General features: G+C 48.9%; 1 protein-coding gene across 5 annotated transcripts in view; it reads left to right on the top strand.

The window, feature by feature from the left end:
- The window catches only part of LOC147623806 (structural maintenance of chromosomes protein 6B-like), a 184,794-nt gene that overhangs the window by 55,570 nt on the left and 110,019 nt on the right, over positions 1–19,205 (top strand). For all 5 annotated transcript variants that reach the window (XM_086820431.1, XM_086820430.1, XM_086820427.1 and 2 more), the window contains exons 11-12: positions 17,819–17,893; positions 18,122–18,226. In XM_086820431.1, coding sequence (XP_086676557.1) covers positions 17,819–17,893; positions 18,122–18,226 — 180 coding nt within the window. The remainder of the gene's footprint in view (positions 1–17,818; positions 17,894–18,121; positions 18,227–19,205) is intronic.

The raw sequence follows: 19,205 nt of genomic DNA, 5'->3' as shown, positions 1-19,205 counted from the left end.
GTCTCTGTAAGTAGTATGATGTCCCTTCCCTCCATGACCTCCTCCATCCTCCCAGGATGTGTCCAAAGTGTTCCATTGCAGTTCCAAACTGCTATGTGTATCTGTGAATTTGGATCCTCCATAGCCGATGTCCCATAGGCCGCTTGGCGCTAATCGGTGGCCTTGCCATCGATGATGACACGGCCATCGCGATAGAATGCCCTCTTGCCCTCTTTCCGGGCCTGTAGGACTCTCGGCATGCATGTTTTCGTGTGTTCTATTTGCATCCTTGTAAGGTCGTCATCCAAATAGATGGGATCTCCCTGTAATCCTCGTAGAATCACCCTCTTTCTCATGAAGGTGACTCTCTCCGTCTCTCTTGCAAAATGTAGGATGAGGGCTCGCTTGCGTGTTGAGTCTTTCCCGGCTTTCCATGCTTTGATGAAGGGTAGAGGGTCCTCTTCCCTGTAGCCGAGCTTCATGCATAGAAGCTGTCCATCTTTCTCGGGAGTGGAGTCGGGTGTCTCGGCTATACCTGTGACTCGAATGTTGAGGCGGCGGGCATGCCTCATCTTCTCCTCCTCAATGGTGTTGTGAATGATTTGGTGTTCTTCCCTTTGAGTCTCCTCCCTCTCTTCTTTACGGATGTTCTTCTTCACCACCTCAACCCATCCTGATTGCTTGGCTTCGAGTTTTCTTTCCATGTCCTTTGTGATCTCCTTGGAGATCTCTTCTTTGATGGCCGTGAGAGTGTTGTCATTGATCTCCCCTTCTTCCTTCTCGGTGTTCTTGATGGCTACCAGTTCCACTTTCAATGCACTCTCCTCCTCCTTGAGTGCCGTGTTCTCTTGTTCAAGGTCCGTGACCCGTGCTTCGAGGGCCATGATGTCCCAGTGTAGTTTGTTCTCCACCTCATTGAGGTTGGAATTGGATGTCTTCTTGTTCTCCTTGATTAGTGCCTTCATTGCCGTCTCGAGGGCCTCGAGCTTCTCTTGGAGACTCGGGGCCATTCCTCGAGATTACTCTGCAGCCCTTCCCACAGGCAGGGAGGAGAGAGAGAAAGAAAGAAAGAAAGAAAGAAAGATATATTAACGTCTACGAGAGGCCAAAGTCGGCCTATGAGACAAAAAATAATAATACAACTGTGTTCTTCCGGTCATCGGAAGAAAATAAACAAAAGAAAAAGTGTGCATGTGTCTGGATACAACTGTGAATCATCATGGATCGGTGGAGCCCATATACAAACAATATAAGGGGGGTGGGGATGTGGATGGAGTGCTAAGGCAAGATGCATCTCTATATGCTGAAGGGGTAGTACAAGCATGCTATGCAGATCTATGTCTAACTCCATCCAGTGCCATAAGAGAGAGAGAGAGTTATGTTGCTGCCTTGGGGGCTTGAGGAAGGTGCTGGAGCTTGCTAAGCACCTCCACTAGGAGTGGCAGGTGCAATGTTTGCAGGATGGGGCTTATCACCATTGACATACCCCCAGAGAGCTGTAGTTGATATGAATGCCCAAAACTAGAGAAATTGAACAAACGGAATGGATGGTATTGATTGCCTTTAAGAGTAGGGAAAAGTCTTTTTATACAAAAAGCCCGTAGGCACTACAATCCCCTCTTGTGGGATAACTCACACCCCTTGTGCTTTGACATGTGCCTCACACACCTCGTGCTTTCACACGTGCCTACCACGGGCAACCTACCCGTGTACAGGTGCCCCGGGTGTAAAGAGCTCACCGTCACAGTGAACAAGCATAAAAAACAAGTACATAGCTTCCATTCATGTGTATGACCACCAAACTACCACAAATCAATATAAAAGATAACCATCATCAACCACCAAGACATGAGAAGGTGGGGTTAGGCTTGCATCACCATAGACCAGACCCCCCACCCCCCCCCCCCCCCCCCACTGCACCAAGGGTGGGTCGAACCCTCTGCCCCCTTGGCTCCTACTCTAATGCACCATGCCACACGTGGCTCCTACAACCTCCATACATAGATTGACTTTGGGATAAACCCATCCACATAACCTCAAACCTCAAACACATGAATGAAAAGCTACATAAATGAATACATGAAATTGCACCCAAGAAGCCATTGAAAGCGTGATGTCCTTGTTCAAGAGAAGGCATCAATGCGATACTCCATTGTGGGGCAGCCAACTCTTCCTTGGTTCTAGCAACCTCCTCCCCAACCTGCCTTTGGCTTGCCTGCTTGCTTTACCAATTTTTCTCCTTTTTGGACTTTGTGCAGTAGAACTGGTTCTTCTTCACCTCAAAATCTGCTTAATGGAGCTCCAATAGTGACCATGACAAGGTGTAAGGACTAGGTTTGATAAAGATGTGGAAAAGGGGGAAGGGTAAGGAAGCTTAGAAGTAATATGCAAGGTGTGAGGGTGATAAGCAAGTGGAAAATGATAAGCAAACGAGAGAAGAGATCAACTATAAACAACGCGGAGAATGGGTAGTGTAGAGGTAACGGGTGTGTTGGGTGGGCAAGTCGCAATGGCGCGCACTGTGTGAAGGGGACGAGTAGGTGGCTGTGAGCGCAAGTGTGTTAAGGACACCGAGCCATGAGTGTGAAGAGCACCAAGCCACCATCCAGAAGGTCACCAAGTGTGACACGCCAATGACCAAAGAGTGAAGATGGCAACCAGAGTGTATGAAGCCGACGAACTAAAGTTGTGGGTGGGGGACAAGTGAAGCGCTAGGTAGGTGGGAGAAGTTGTGTGATAGGAAGGCGAAGAAGTAAACCACATGAGATGTATGAACAAACTGGAGAAGGCGTGGGCAAGAGGGAGCCGAACCGGTGGAGAAAGCCAGCATGGAAAGGAATGAGGAGCAACAAAGAGTTGCTTTAAGCATGGAGCAACACCATAGTCACAAGGGACGGGGGACGGTAACGGGGGATGGGGACGGGGACGGGACGAGGGGCGGCCATATGTAGGGAACGGGGATGGGGGTAGGAACGACACTTAAAAATTACTTTGTCAGTACCACCCACTCGCCTATACGGGCAAAGCTTGCATGTCCATGGCTGTGCACCACCTCCATGAGGGGATGGGGTGTGATTGACCTCATCCCACCATGTCCATCCCGTCGTCCTTCTACGGGTAGTTGGAACTTGAAGAGCCACTGCCACGAGGAGGATGCCATGGATGATGGATGCCTCCTTGTCACTTGATAGCTTGAGAGAGAGAGAGAGAGAGAGAGTGAGTGAGGCTTGAGCCTTGAAAGTTGAGGGAGAACTTGAGAGTGAGGATGGGTGGGGGTGTGTGTGTGTGTGAAGCTAAAGCTTGAAGTGTGAGAGGGAGTGTGTGTGTGTGTGTCTTCTTATAGGGAGGGAGGCAAGAGAGAGGCCAAGGCCCAAAGCCTCAAAGGCTCAAGGCCTATTGGCCAAGGCTAGAGGCCTATGAAAAGCCCCTCCCAAACGGCCAAAAAAAAGGTCAGAAATGTGACCATTGCCCAAACAGTAACCTGCAGGCGTTCCCATGCAGCCGTCCCCCACAACCGTCCCCTCCTGGATCCGTCCCCGGAACGCCGTCCCTTGTCAAGGACGCCCAGCTGGGGACGTCCGTCCGTCCTCGTCCCACAGTGTTCCCGGAACAGCGTCCCCCCGTTCCAAGGGTCCGTCCCCTGTGACTATGAGCAACACCAATTGGCGAAGAACGGCACTAAGGGTGTGGCAGATGAAAACAACCCAAACTATGCTTAACAGGGACCTAGGGAGGGGGAGTGATGGAAACTCGACCACTCCCCAGTAGGATTGCCAAATTTTTAGCGTACCTGTAGCACACCTCTTTACTTGGCATGCTTGGACTAGGGCGGTGTACACTACAGTGAACATAGGGTCCCCTCTAGGGCAGTATGCCCTCAGGAGTTGCCACACGCTAGGAGGAACGTGAGCTACGCATAGCTCACTAGCACAGAGAACACACACAAATGAGCAAGAATAGTAAGAATGGCGAGAACACGAGAACATGAGAACACGAAATAGATGAGACTAGTATTGCCAGAGTGAGCCCCGTCACACAATCCCATATCCCTTTGTACAATGCCGCTTGGCCTTTGGGCTGGTCCAAGGGTGACCATCAAGTGGCCCTGCCGTCATTGCTGAGGAGCGTGGTGTTCATTAAGTGAGCACAAGAGACAAGTGGTGCATTGTTGTAGTGTCAGTGCAAGTGGTGCGCCTGGCCTAGGTATCAATGCAATGGGCTGGACCGGTCCAAGGTAGCTGGCATTTTTCTCTGGTCCAAAAGTGAAGGCCCAAGGTGGTGGCAGGAGTGGGCAGCCAGGGTGGCTACAAGACCCTTGGCAACAAGAAGTTCCTGACCATAAAACTCCACAAGGAGTAATTGTTTCCATCAAGTTTGTCCTCCTAGGAAAAAACACCAAATACATGCCGTTTTGCAAAATGCACAACTAACAAGTAGTGACAAGAGGCATTCAGATCGTGTATGCAACCCAAATATGCAATTTCGTGCATTGCTTGGCACAATGAGCACAAATTGCCACCAAATGCAGTCACTTGTACTTGTCTTGCACAAACTTGTTGCAAGAAACTAAAGGAAAGAGTGGAAAAAAGCCTCGATTTTGCACTTACAGATGTAATTTGTCCACACCCGAATAGTGTTGTCCGTGGATAGCCAATGTGCCGGGAAGCTTAGGAACCCCACAATTACAAAAGCCCCAAATTTTGGTAACTTTTGCAGCTTCAATTTTGCGTGTGCAAGTACAAAATGCCATGTCAGACTGTACAGTCGCCTCCAACCTTGGTTCAGATTGCACAGAGGTTATGTACAGAGCCAAGCACACACGTGAAGACGAAACTCGATTAGGGTTTGGTCATAGAGCTGTACGAGCAGGTCGTGAAATTAGTGTTCGCTGATTTTGACTAGGCAGGTAGATTCGGGTTGTGCTGTTATGTACCATGTATGAAAGGTTTGGACAATGAGCAAAAACCCTAAAAATAGCAGGAACCCTTTGCTCTGATACCAAATGTTGGCACACAGGAACCTAGAGTTAGGGTTTGTGGGGCAATGGAAACTCACACACATACTGGAAGCAAATTGATTGAGAGAAAGAAAGAAAGAAAGAAAGTTATACTAACGTCTACGGAAGACCCCAAGGGCCTATGAGTGAGAGAGGGAGAAGTACTTGCATGTTTATTCACACAATAATGATACGGGACAAGTGCTCGAGAAGCAGACTGTATGTCGGAAATGTGATGAATGTAATCATCTCCAAGACCGAGCAAAATGATAGCATAGGCTTTGTCATTCTTGGCAGTGGGAGCATATGTGATAACTTGCTCAATGTCGGAATCTTCGGGAGCAGCAAGATGAACAACGTCCCAAAGACTTTCTTTCATAAGATGGCACTTGATTTTGATTTGCCAAGTATGAAAGTTGGACCCATTGAATTTGTCGATAGACATGAGAGAATGAGTAGAAGAGGCCATGTGGGAAGGTCTTACCTCTTGCTAAAATGCAAGGGCAGTGTCTATTCCCTTACAAGATTGCAGAAATGAATGAAAGAAGAGATCCAAACTGTTTTTAGAAGCCGGCTCTCTCACCACTTGTCAAGGCCATAGCATGTGACAGCCTATCGAGGTATGAGGAACCAGTAGTTTGCAGATATGAGCATGAACAAAAAGGAGACAATGCACAGTACCTTAGACTTTTCAAGAAGAAGCGATGGCAGAACTGAATAGTTAGGCGGCCTGAAAGGGGGAAATGCGAACTCAAGATCGTGAAGAGCTGTGTGATATACTCAGGATTGTTGTAGGGGGCGGTGGCGGCAGCTGTAATCAGGGCGTGAGCAGACTGTTGTAGAGATAGACAGCTGTAGCAGTCGGGCTGCAACGTCAAAAACAGGTCGGCCAGGAGCTGTGTATGAGCCTGAACACGTACAGGCTTCCATAGCAGCTGCTGGAAAACAGGTCGGCAGCAAGAAAGTGGCCGGACGGTAACTGAACAGACCCGGCCTGAACTGGATGTGAGTAGGCTGGTCCTAACAACTGAGTGCAGCTTAGGGAGATGGTGGCCTGAAGCTATGGCGGGAAACAGAGGACAAGAGCAGCCTGCTCTGATACCATGTAGAAAATATGAAAGCAAGAGCAAAACTAGAAATGAAAACAAGAACAAAATGAAAGACAAAAGTTACCTTGAGATGAGTGTAGACAAGACACAAGATTGATTTATTCATTGATGTGACACCTACAATTTATAGGTGAGAAGTACAAGATTGAGTAGACTCACTTATGGGATAAATGTAGAGGTGCCACATGGCACTAGACTCAAGACACAAAGACTAGACTAGAGAAATAGTACACCTAGTGTGCACTTATTTCCAACAGTCTTTTCACACCAAATGTCCAAGGATTAACCCGTAGGACAAAAGTGACCCTGGAGTTAGTGCCTGGTCTAAGTATATGCCCTCACTAGACCATGCTATGTCTCTTAACCTTAGACCTAGCACTATCCTGCCTTATGGGATCCTGGACCATGCTTTTCCGATCTTCCCTCAGCATCGTGGCTGGCAGAGGGTCGAATCCAAGCCAACTGGGTGGCTTTACTTGCTCAAAGTCGTCATTACTGGTGACAGACTCCATGTCGTTACTTGCTTCCAAGTCCATAGTTCTCTAGTTGCACACCCTACTTGCGTGCTTTTTTTGAAGAGGGGGGTTAGCGGGTAAGGTAAGGGGTGAAAAGAAGTGAACGGTTAAAGAGAAAATCTTATAGGGTAGATGAGAAAAATTTGGTGAGGCTAGATCTTGCAAGTAAGGGAGATTCGGTGAAGAAAGCTCGTATGTGCAAGGCTCTGGTATGCTCCATGCTCCAGAATCGTGAGAAGTCACTTGTGTGTTGTATGCACTAAGAGGCCAAGTCCCCTTTTTTAAATAGGCGCTGAGGAAAAAGCAGGCAACCTGATTTTTTCGTTTAGAAAAGCATGCACTTTTAAAAACATTGAAAATCTTCCCCCCGGCTTTTAAAACTGGTGTCCATTTAACATTGCCCATTTAACATGCTATTTTAAAAAGCAGGACTAAAAGAAATCTGTGCCCCATTGCGCTGCATTTCCCCACCTTGTTGCTCACGAACCTGCATGCTCAAAATCTGGCTGCTGTTCTGTACCTGCAGTTGCCCTCTCCGACCTTCATCCGAGCGCTGCCTGGCTGACTGCCTTCTGTGACTACTTTGGCTCTTGTTTGTGCCGCTGTCCACGGGTGGCACTAGTGCCCGCAGCTCCACTGCCCCCCAGCCCAGCTGGCTGAGCAGGGGGCAGGTCGCCGCGCCACACCGGCGCGGGGGGGGGGGGGGGGGGGGATGGGGAGCGAAATAGAGAGAGACATTGGGTTGAGTCACCGGAAGTGCCGCCCACTCTTGGGCCTTACCCAGTGACACCCACTTCTCGGTCCTTTGGGAGGTTTCTCTTGGCTCGTCGTCCATGCTCGTTGTATGCTACAGGGCTTATTGCGCCCTCTTTTTTTTCTTGGGAAAAAGATCCTTCTATTAGTTATTGAAAAAACCTCCACGAAGGGCTAGATACAAACTCGCCTCATGTATAGGGTGGGGATCAAGAAATTTAAAGAGTGGAAAGAGAATTCTCCTCCGGCCGTCTGCTCTATGAGGAGAAGGCTAACTCATATGGAGGGGGCGCGCGAAGGGGGGGGGGGTGGTGGGGACAACCACACAAGTGGTTTGTAGAGCCAAGTGGGGTCACCACCTCTACTAGTGAGAAAAGGACCAAGCCGCCAGAGCCTCAAGAAAGCTTCCCGCCGTTTTCGTATGCGATTAGAGCTAGCCTGCAACTTCCCCCACTGACCGCGGAGGATATGTATGATGTCGAGCCAAATGCTCATGATACTCTGCAGGCGGAGTGTGGGTACCCTCCTCGATGGCTTCCTTGCATCTAGCTTGCCATATGTGCCAGGTTGCAATGCTACTGCAAATCTTTCATCTTTGGCATGAGCTTGGTTGCCAGTGGTTTGTAGGTGGGGCTGTGATTGGTACTATTGAAATGCGGAGGTGAGAGACCTGAAGGGTTAGCCTTCCACCATTCTCCTCGTAAGCCGTGACCACCTCACCCTTTCTGGCCCAAGCGATAGTGCCCCATGTAATCATCCAGCTTGAGGCCCTATCCATCGTGAATATGCGGAGAATCCGTCGCCAAACCTGTTGAGCCTTCGGGCAATCCCAAAGACAGTGTCACTGAGATTCTTGAGGTGTGAAAGATGCTCACTGACTGAAATACAAACTCTTCCCTACGTCCTTGAGGGGCCGAAGGATGGAGACCAGAAAGTGTGATTCCTGCTTGGTAAAATCTTCCTGCAGTGGCGGGTGCGCCCCTCGGAAAGGTGGTGCTCCTGGAGGAAAAGAATGTCGATAGGTCCCCCCGACTAAAGCTCTGTGAAGCTCTCCTCCGAGGACGCCTTGTCTTTGAAAGCACTGAGGCTCCCCTAAACCGTGAATGTTCCATGAGACTATCCGCATATCAATCACTATGGGAGGCGGAACTATGGGAATTTCCCTCCACTTCAAGAGTCTTGGGCGTGGGTTTAGATGGGGAATAATCACAGTTCGTCTTGGTGCGAAGGCGCGCCAAGTGGGTGCAGATCATGTCCTCCATGTGACATCACTCTATCGGAGAGCAAGTACTCTGAGCTCCATCCATCACATTGTAAGTATTTGTAGGAAGGGGGGAGGGGTACTACGACTAAGATATGCAAGAACACGAAGAGCGGCACCTCTAGGCTCGAGGCCACCACCTCCCTGTCGTGGTCTCTATGACCTGAGCCTCCTAGCTCCACCTCTAGCCAAGGGCTAGAGGTGGGTGAGTAGGTCGGTGATGCGAAGATCGTGAAGATGGTGATAATGCTCAACTGCCTGTCCTTGATGGCGGCAGTCACCGACTCTAAGTCCCACCCCGAGGTTGCACTCAAAGCAATAGAGAAAATCATTGCCCCACTCTTAGGTGTAGAAGGTATGGAGTGGTGAAAAACCCCACAAATCCGAATTGGGGCTACTATCTCCTCGAAAATATCTGTCCCTCCTGCTGAAGATATCGGAAGAAACTGTAATCCACAGGCAGCCCCAGGATCTTGGGAGCCCCCCTTGGGGACTCTGGCGAGAGAGTCCTCACCGGGGAAGTGGCAGTGGTCATCTCAAGTGGCTCAAAGAAATGATGAATCAAGAGGCGAACGGAACTCGCCGGTTGTCTCCGCTCTGGGGCGGGGCTGTTGGAGGGCGACGGGAGTGCTCTAGAGAGGCGGAGGGTGGGGAGAGGGTGTGGTCAAAGGAAGAGGAAGGGGCAGAGGGGGCTGCAGCGGGAAGAGTCGGAGGTGAGGATGGCGGAGGAGGAGGCGGGTGGGGAGGTGGAGAGGAAGGAGAATGGAGCGGGTGGGAATGGGCCTTTGGAGCGGGAGGGTGCTGGGAGGTGCATGCCGAGGGATCAATGAGGTCAGAAGGCCTCATTGGAAACTGAGAACTGGAGGAGCAATCTCGACGGGGAAGCGGCCGCCAAACTGGTGGGGTCAGAGGGACCCTTGTAGTGGTAGGAGAGGGCCCATCACCGACTTGTGGGTGCTGCAATAAATGCTTGAAATGGTTCTTTGGCAGAACTGAATCCTCCTGTACTCTACTCTGCTAGCCAGGCGTGTGCGGCGGCGGCGCTCGGCTTTGGTGGTTGGCTGATGGCCTTGGCGCGGGCCAACGGTCCGCCACTCTCCGGCAGTAGAGTCATCCACGGCTGGGTTCGGATGCTCGGCTGAATGAGGACATGTCTCCCTCTCTACCCCCTGGTGTGGATTTGAACGGGGACCCGCGGGGGGGGGGGGGGGGGGGGATTGGGGGGTTGGGTTGGGGGTTGGGCACTGGAGCGGTCTCCTGGATTGATGTTGAGGGCAAGCTCTGGCAAGGTGTCCCACCTGCCTGTAGATGAAGCACTGGCCGGGAAGTCCTGAGTACTCCACACGCTGAATGATGGGGTCTCCCCCGAAGGCAAGGAATGGATATGACATGGGGCACTGCCTCCGGTGAGGCAATACAGATGCAGAGGGATGGAATCCCGGCCACCTGTGTGAGGGATGACGCGTCAGTGGGAGGGTATTCCTTCCTGCGTGAGAAGATGAAGGTATTCCTTCCTGAGGCCTGGGAAGTAGATTGTCACAGGAAAGCTTGAAACTCCAGCGAGAGGGTTGGATGCAGGGTCAAAGCCGTGCTGCTAATGCGCAAAGAAGGCCTGGGCTGTACGCACTGCAATGGGGCTCAGGTGCATGACAAGATCAGACGTCGTTGGGCGAGTCGACCGTCGAACTCAACCTGGTAGTAGCCACGCCCTAGAGGATGAATGTCTGTGATCTTTGCAGGTCTACCTAGGAGGCTAGCCTGAAGATCTCTGAGTTGTTCGTGTGTGTTGCGGGGCGAGGGAGGGGGCGTGAAGAAAGAGGGAAGGGAGGGGAGGAAAAAAAGGGCAGAAAGGAGGAATGGGGCAGGCGCAGAGAGGCAGCGAAGACAGGCAGGGCAGGGGGGCGGGCACAGGTGCAAGGAGGGGAGGGGGGGGGGAGGGGTGGCAAGGGTCCAGCTTGCTCAGATCTGCTGCATCTCGTGCTTTTTGCTGTGTCTGCATTGTTGTTCTGTTGCTCATGCTCCTACTGCTCTGCCGCTTGCTAAGTCTTGCTCTTACTTGCACGAGCAATCCTGTTCTGCTTGCGCTTAGCTATGCCTGGCTCTAGCATAGCAGTGCAACTAATCCTCGTGCAATCTTACCCTACAATAGCTCTGTAAAAGCATATCATAATCAGCTCAAGATCTTGTTCAAAACAACTCTTGCACAGTGCTGTTGAGGATAGCTCGGTCTACATAAGTAGTATAGACAGTCTTGTTTGCAGCAATCTTTGTTGTCTACAACAGTTTAACATCGTACTTTAATTAAATCATTCAAGTTTAGTCAAGATGTAGCTCTCAAAGCTCTCCCATGTGTTGAGTAGATTAGGGTTTTATTTATCTTGTTAATCATGTTCTGTTAATCTAGTTAATCCTCCTCTGTAGAACTCCCCTCCACCCCTGATCCAACAAACCCTCCGTCACCTTGGCTCCTAAACTGATGCACGACATACTGTGTGGCCCTACAACCTTCTCATCATCTATGCTTGATATTGGAATTAAAGCCCATCCTTTACAACCAGCAAAACCTTATACACACGAAATAAAAGCTACATAAATGTTCACATGGAAACACACCCAAGAGGTGAAGAGAAGGCGGTGTCATCAAAGAGAAGGTCATGAACTGCTCGACATAGGATATACAATGGCTAATGCAGGGGAAGGATCTATAGCCACCTTGTGCTGTTGCTGGGACGCAGATGAACAAGCCACCCCTGCAAGAGCCACCTCAAAGATACCCCTGCCAGTGTCATACATGGCAATCACACCCTGGTTCCCTTGTGGCCCATAAATTAAAGCTGCTGCAGGTGGCTCATCGATGATGCCATGGACCTTAAGACGTGCATTCCTTCTTGAACTTTTGCTACTGCTGCTTGTGCATTATTGAAGTATGCCAGCCATAGTTGTTACGAGGGGCGCCGCTAACAGCTTGAGGTGTACGAGGCATACGATTGCCTGATTGAGGCATCCACAAGTTATTATTATTATTTTTGCTGGTTTGAGTCTTTAGACGGGGGCTTTAAGGGCCCAAGGCAGCTCCTCTCACATACACTCTCTCTCCCTCTCTCATACATTCTCTCCCTCCCTCCCTTAAGCCTTTCTCAAGACCCAAAGTTCAAAGTTCAAAGTTCAAACACACTAGGATGATGATGTTTTTAATTCCCACTTTTGGAGCTATCTCTATACTCTACCGGTTCATTTCGGTTCATTTCATTTTACTTTGTACCCTTGAATCTTGATGATGTATCCAGATGATGAGGATGGACTATCTTGGTCTCATAGGTCATTTTGGCCTTTTGCAGACGTTTAATATAGCTTTCTTTCTTTCACACACACACACACACTCTCTCCCCCTCTCTCATAGCCCTCTGGACGAGATCACGAGAGGATTGGCAGGTGTACTACATGCATCCGCCTCATATGCGTTTCCCTGCACTATGATCCCTTCCACCCACCCCTGGAGCACTGCCCCACAGAACAGTTGGTATGATGATGAGTGTCGTGAGACACGAGCACAGCTACAGTGTGAGATTGCCATTGGGTCTCACACGCATAGACAGGCCAGGATGATCTTTCGGCGCCTTGTGCAGAGGAAGAAACAAGCCTATCTGGCTAAGCTAGAGGAGGAGATCTACCAACTCTTCCTCGGGAAGGACAGAAAGAGGGCATGGAAGATGTTTCAGGAGAGACAGCCTGGTACTCCGATTACTGCACCTGAGGCATGGCATACTTATGCTAGAGAGCTATATGATGCACCAGGACAGCCCCCCACCCCCCCTCCACTGGGAGCTAGACTGGCTAGCAGCACCTTTTTTACTATGCGGATGGTGCTAGATGCGATAGACAGGTTACAGAATGGAAAGGCACAAGATCATGTTGGGCTAGTTGGAGAGCACTTCTCATATGCACGAGACACCTTGGCTCCGCTCATCATACATGTGTTTAATCGTGCCATTTGTGAGGGTTTCCCGACAAGCTGGACAGAGCATATCATTGTACCTCTCTTTAAGAGTGGGGATCCCATGGTACCAGGCAACTACAGGACGATCATGATTGGTCATTATTTGGCCAAATTATATGGCTCTATATTGGAGTCGGAGCTGAGCCGATGGGCAGAGAGGCATGGTCATCGAGCACATGGACAGGCTGGCTTCAGGAGAGGATTTACTACCTTGGATCACATACTGACACTTCGGGCACTTATTGAAGAGGGAAGGGCACAGAAGAGAAGGATATACTGTTGCTTTGTGGACTTCCGCAAAGCCTTCGATACCGTACCACGTGCCAGACTTATGCACAGATTGCATGACATTGAGGTACCCGATGATATGCAGTGGGGGATATATGCTTTGTATGAGTCTGTGGCAGGGAGAGTCCGACCTCCAGGCGGACTATGTGATAGGGTCAACCGTCACTAGCACGATAGGGGTGAAGCAGGGATGCTCGCTATCACCCACCCTCTTTGGACTGTACATTGATGCGGTCTCTGATTATGTGGATAGATTGGGAGGCCCAGGGGCATGCCTGGCAGGGGTGTTGATCATCTTGTTATATGCTGATGATATTATTCTAATCTCAGATTGTCCGGAGGGATTACAGAGACACCTGGATGCATTACATGCTTTCTGTGCGGATAGAGATCTGACAGTGAACCTTGGGAAAACCAAGGTTATGGTGTGTAACACCACACAGGCATGGGTGACGAGATCAGAGCCTGAGTTCACTTTCCGTGGTGGGGAGCCGGTAGAGTACATCAGGTCATATGTCTACTTGGGAGTTACTTTCACAGGACCGCGTTTCTCCCTGAAGGAGGCAGCAGCAGCTAGATTAGCTCAAGGGCATGCAGTCTTGGGGGCACTTGAGAGGTAGTGTGCACACATACAGTTTCAGGAGCCACGCACCAAATTGTGGCTATTTGATACGCTTGTCACACCAACCCTCCTGTATGGAGCTCCAATTTGGGGGCCCAGTATACATTACAGATCTGAGAGAGGGACAGATGAGGGATGGAGGCAAATGGAGAGACCATTGATTATGATGATTGCTCGCATGATTCGGAGCAAATCATTAGTACCACATGAGATTGTTCAGGCTGAGTTGGGTGCCCCACCAGTAGTAACCGAGGCCCTATTCCAGGTAGTTACCTTTTTACAGCGGCTATGGGAGCTCCCTCAGCAGAGGTACTCCCGATTGGCATTGACCTCATCCATACAGTTGGCAGAGGATGGAGATATTCATTGCTGGTACGCTGAGATGAGATCATGGTTTGATCTACATGGTTTGCGGATAGAGGCACTACCACCCTTTCAGTACAGTCTGGATTGTCCATTTTTGGATCTCACCCGCTTAGAGCAAAACCGCGTGATCAGGATGGATATCATCAGAGTGGAGACAGAGAGGACATGGACTAGCCCCCTTGAGCCCTTAGGCACGAAAATGGCTCATTACAAGAGCCATTTTCTACACCTCTCACCAGATGATTTTATCACACGCCTGCTGTACATGGATGTACACCTATCACATGGGATATGTTGTGCCATTAGATAGATCCGGACCTCATCGCACCAGCTGTGGATTGAGACAGGGCGATATGTGCATCAGATCTTGGATGACCGCATTTGTCAGCTATGCTACCAGGAGGTAGAGACGAAGGAACACTACATTTGTCGATGTATAGTCTATTATGAGATCCGAGGGAGATATCACTGCCTCTTCCGAGAGGGTTTTGGGCCGTTACGTAGGGTCATGGAGTTTGAGGATCAGAGATGCCTGGGATTGTTTCTATTTGAGCTCAGGAGACACAAAGAGACCTCTTGGTAGACAGGAGGCTGAGCCATGATGTACCTAGACAGAGGACCTTGACAGATTTCTTCGGCACCGGCACTAGCACCGGCTTTAGCACCAGTACCCCAGCCCACACACCTCCTCCGTTGGGCCATCAGGGCACCGACCACGCTCCCAGGGAGTCACCATTGATAGAGCAGTTATCTTATGTCATGCTCGTCGGCCACGCCCACCAGGATCCCGACCACCGCATCCTCACCATCGCCAGATCAGAGCCATTATTGCTCGGCATCGGAGGCGCGTACCTCGCTTCTACGACCTCTCCATTCTAGACAGCCCCATGGCGGAGATACTTGAGCTAAGTAGAGGGCAACACTTCAACTGATCAGCATACATGGATCTACCTGATAGACATTTTTCAGTATTTTCCAGTATTTTCTACGCAGTATCATCTCGGAGTCTTACAGTTCTGTTTCTTATAACTGTAGGACAATCAGTTTATTGTACTTTTTAGTCTCATTTAGTTCTCTTTGATGAAACACCAATTTCAGATGTACTCTCAGTTTTGGTCTCATAGGCCATTATGGCCTATTAGAGACGTTAATATATCATTTCATTTCATTTCATTTCATACACACCCTCTCTCTCCCTCCCTCAAGGCTCATACATACACACTCGAGTCTCTCTCTCTCTTGACAGTTGTACATTGATTTGTCTCATAGGTCGAGTTCGGCCTCTAGTAGACTTTAATACAGCTTTCTTTCTTTCTCTCTCAACTTTCACTATATATCTATCTATCACTATATATATATATATATATATATATATATATATATATATATATATATATATATATATATATATATATATATATATATATATATATATAACAGACGCCTCTAACACGCCTCTAACGTCTCTAAAAAATACGAGTCTTTCGAGGCGTGTACCATACCCGCCTCGTACCAAACGCCTCTGACGCCTCTAACAACCATGATGCGAGCACATCAGCTTCAGGAATTTTTCTACCGACATAATCTTTTGTTGTAATCTGAATCTTTTGGAAAACAAGCACTCTACCCAGGCTCTCCTTTCTCAGCCTTCGCAATCTCGAATGGTACCGTCTTCATTTCCTTTTGTGTTTGCGCATCATCAAATTGGGGGCCAATGAGGTGTGACACCGAAGAGAGTGTCGAAAGCATGGTCACAGCTGGCCGTTTAGCAAGAATGCCTGTAGGCAAACGCACATGGATTTATGATGCTGACAGGATATTGATGATGAAGTAGTTCACAAAGAGGAAATAGAGCTCCCATGTTTTAAGCCAGTTGCCCAGTTCATCAAGGCGGTGTCCTTCTGTTGGGAGATGTCCAACCTCCTCTCTCCATGGATGTGGTAATGCTTGTTGTAATGTCAGAATAATACCACAGATTTGTCAAATGTCGCTCTAAACTGGTTCTTGCTGTACTGCCTTTGCAAGTGGTGTTTCGCCCCGAGCAAGAGCATGTGCACAACACTACTGCCGCCTGGAGTGTGTCGTGGGCAAGAACCCTTAAATTTGATCGAAGCAACAGGTTGGCGATACTATGTAAAGGTGATAACTGGTCCATCAAGTAGCATTAACAAAACAAGAGCTTTATAATGCTCTTTCACGAATGCCATGACTTAGACACAAACACATATGCGTCTCTTTAAGCCGGATCTACTTTTTTGGAGATTGTAAGCATGTAAGAGGTGCTCCTTGTTGTGTGTTTGATGTGTAGGACAAAAGGCAATAAGGGGAGAAGGAACGGCGGAGTCTGGATGGTGTGGACATTGGGAGGTGGCTAGGTGTGAGAAGGACGAATGCTGGGTGAATGAATAAATGGTGTGTATGCGGGTGCCTGCCCAAGTACAAGGTGGCAAGAAGGGATGGATGGGTGTGAGTTGTGTTGGGTGGGAGGTATGAAGGGGCAAGTGGAATGAGCGGCAGCTGGGTTGTGAATCAAGGCCGTGACCAGAGCAGGGAGGTGCCGAGCTGTAGGTGAAGGGTGACAGGGGGCAAGGAGCAGGTGGGGAAGGCGACTACATGGAGTGAGGCTGGGAGGGTTGAAGGTAGAAGAAGTGAATAGAAGGGGGGGCGAGGTTTGGGGGTTACAGGTAGGCAGAGGGGTGGTGATGGTAGGCAAGGTGACTAGAGTGTGATGAATAGAGAAGCATGGAGAAGGCGAGCAGAAAGATAGAGGCGAGGGTCAGCCTGGAAGCAGCCTCATGGCAGCACACCACGAGCAAACACTTTCCATTATCTCAAATGAGGGGCAGAAATCCCTTTTTGTACATTTTCATATCACCAAGGCGCTATCGGATAACTGATTACTTTCCCGCTGACACATTCCCGCTCACATGAGAATGGGCAGCCTACCTTGCTCTACACTAGCGTTGGATCCTGCCCCAAGAAGAGGAGAGGGTGTGGTCTATATGAAAGAGTATGTACATGAGTGCCCTCAATAACCTGTGCCCATTTAGCCCTCTTAAGTCTACCAATATATACTCTCAAGCGGAGTTTTATGCCAAGTGAAGGGAGACTTAGAAATCTCTCCCAAGGTTGTGGTATGGATGGCTTCATGAATAGCATAGGTTGCACACATTGTTTGATTGCCCTCTTAGAACATTGGGGGACCTGAATCAGATACTCACGCAACTACTCCCAAGGTTATGGTCCTCTCGTGATATGAGATCTGAGCAACATGATCTACTACCATAATCTTTAGGCCTCTATGCATTCCAAATGACATACCGAGTGGCTTGTGTCAGTGCTGTGCATCTTGAACATCTGGGGCAACCTGCTATTGATCTGCACTGGTTGACAGGTAGTCCATCATTGGCTCAGGCAAAGGAAGGGAGTAAGCTTCTATCACATCCTCACATGTGATTTTGGCTCAACAGTTGTACATTAGAATGCACATCTACTCTTCTTTTATGCATGTAATGCATTGATTTGCACCAGGGAACAATACTAATTTTGTTTCCAGGTTTTAGCATCACTTTACCAATGCTAAGTAAATGTAAGAATTGTATGGTAGCTTATAGTTACTTAATGAATCCATGGAAAATGCGAGAATTGATCACTGAATCTTGTAGATGCTTATGCCTTGGCAAGTAAAGGGTTTGCAATCCCATTCATGCTTTTTGGTAAGAGCTAAAATTTACAGAAAATGGAAAACAAATTAGTTCAGTTGTGGTCGGCTTTTTGTCATTTGTAATTGCTGGTACATTTCATACTCTATCTCACTTGTTCTCACAGATAAAGGAAAAGAAAAGAGAATATAGGGATTTGGAAGCCCTAGTACTTTTGGTCATTTGTAATTGCTGGTACATTTCTTACTCTTATCTCACTTGTTGTCACAGATAGAGGAAAAGAAAAGAGAATATAGGGATTTAGAAGCCCAAGTACGAAGGTTGCAAAGTCAGCAGCGTAACAAGGTGAGATTTTGGTTAACTGTTCTGTTTATTGGCTTAAGATGCCAGGCTCATAACATTCTGGTCGCAGTTTCCTGTGCTGTTAATTTTTCGCAGTTTCCTGTGCTGTTAATATTTCTGCATATTGCACCATGCCTCCACGTCGAAATGGAAGTTAGTTCCAGTTTTAGGCCAATTTAAATTTTTGAGTGAAAAATAGTTTCTGACATTGGTAACACACTACTTTTGAAGGTCACGGCATTTGGAGGCGAGAATGTTCTTCGGCTGCTTCGGGTCTTGGAAGAACGTTGTCAAGAATTCACAAAGCCTCCTATAGGGCCAATTGGTGCACATGTGGTAAGGTCTCCCATACTTTCGTGTAAATTTCTATTTTCAGACTAAGTATTCAAATTTTCTTTCTTGTCTTGCTTCTTGAGAGAAAAAAAAAGCCAATGAAGCTATCCGATAACTGGTTGTGCTTCATCAAATAGGATAGGTCACTGTAAATGTCAGCATCATAGTATCGAAATTGGATGTAAGCTAAGGTAGAAAGGCTAGCTTATTTGTTCCCCATCATGGTGTCATGTCATCCAGCACAGAAACAACCCCTGCCCCTGCCCCTGCCCCTGCTCCTGCACCCCCCCCCCCCCCGCCCCTTTTCTTCTTCCACCCTGATCAAGTATGCGATTACATTAATCTTGCTAAAGATGAGTACAAGGCTGGATGGGTAATACCCATGCCATTAATCTTGCAAGGGAGGCCTTCAATTTTTTTCCCCCTTGCTAGATATAGCATCTAGTGTAGCTTAGAAAATTCTCATTTTGAAATGCAGTTACATTAGTGAATCAAAAGTCATGGTCCAAAGGTGCTCGAAGGGTGAGCTCGCGCTGCTGATTCCTGCCCCCACCTCTGTCCCTTCTTTTTCCACCTGCCCCTTCTGCCTCTGCCCCAGCCGCCTGTCCTCTGCCCCGACTCTGTCCTTTCTGCTCCTGCCTACCCCTTCTGCCTCTGCCCCAGCTTCTCCCGCTTTACCTTTGCTACTCCTGCCTGCCCCTTTGCTGCCCTCGCCTGCCCCATTGCTGCCCCAGCTGCTCCCGCCTTGCCACCCCCCATCTGCGCCCACCTCTGCCCCCCTTCTTCTGCACCCGCCTCTGTTGCTCCCGCATTCTGCTTCCGCCTTGCTGCACCTGCCTTGTCCTCCCCCGTTGCCCTTTTTATTTCAGCAGCATTTTTATTTGGATTCAAGTCGGCCGCCCACACATTCTCGATTGGCTTTATGGCTTCTTTTGCCGCAACCAATCTTTTGTCACCCCCACTAGCCGAGAGAATCATCAAT

Source organism: Cibotium barometz, chromosome 26 (genome assembly GCF_041138505.1).
Source record: "Cibotium barometz isolate CiBa-2024 chromosome 26, ASM4113850v1, whole genome shotgun sequence".
Lineage (NCBI taxonomy): Eukaryota > Viridiplantae > Streptophyta > Polypodiopsida > Cyatheales > Cibotiaceae > Cibotium > Cibotium barometz.
The sequence above is the reverse complement of the archived record's forward strand: the minus strand, read 5'-3'. Positions and strand labels throughout refer to the sequence as shown.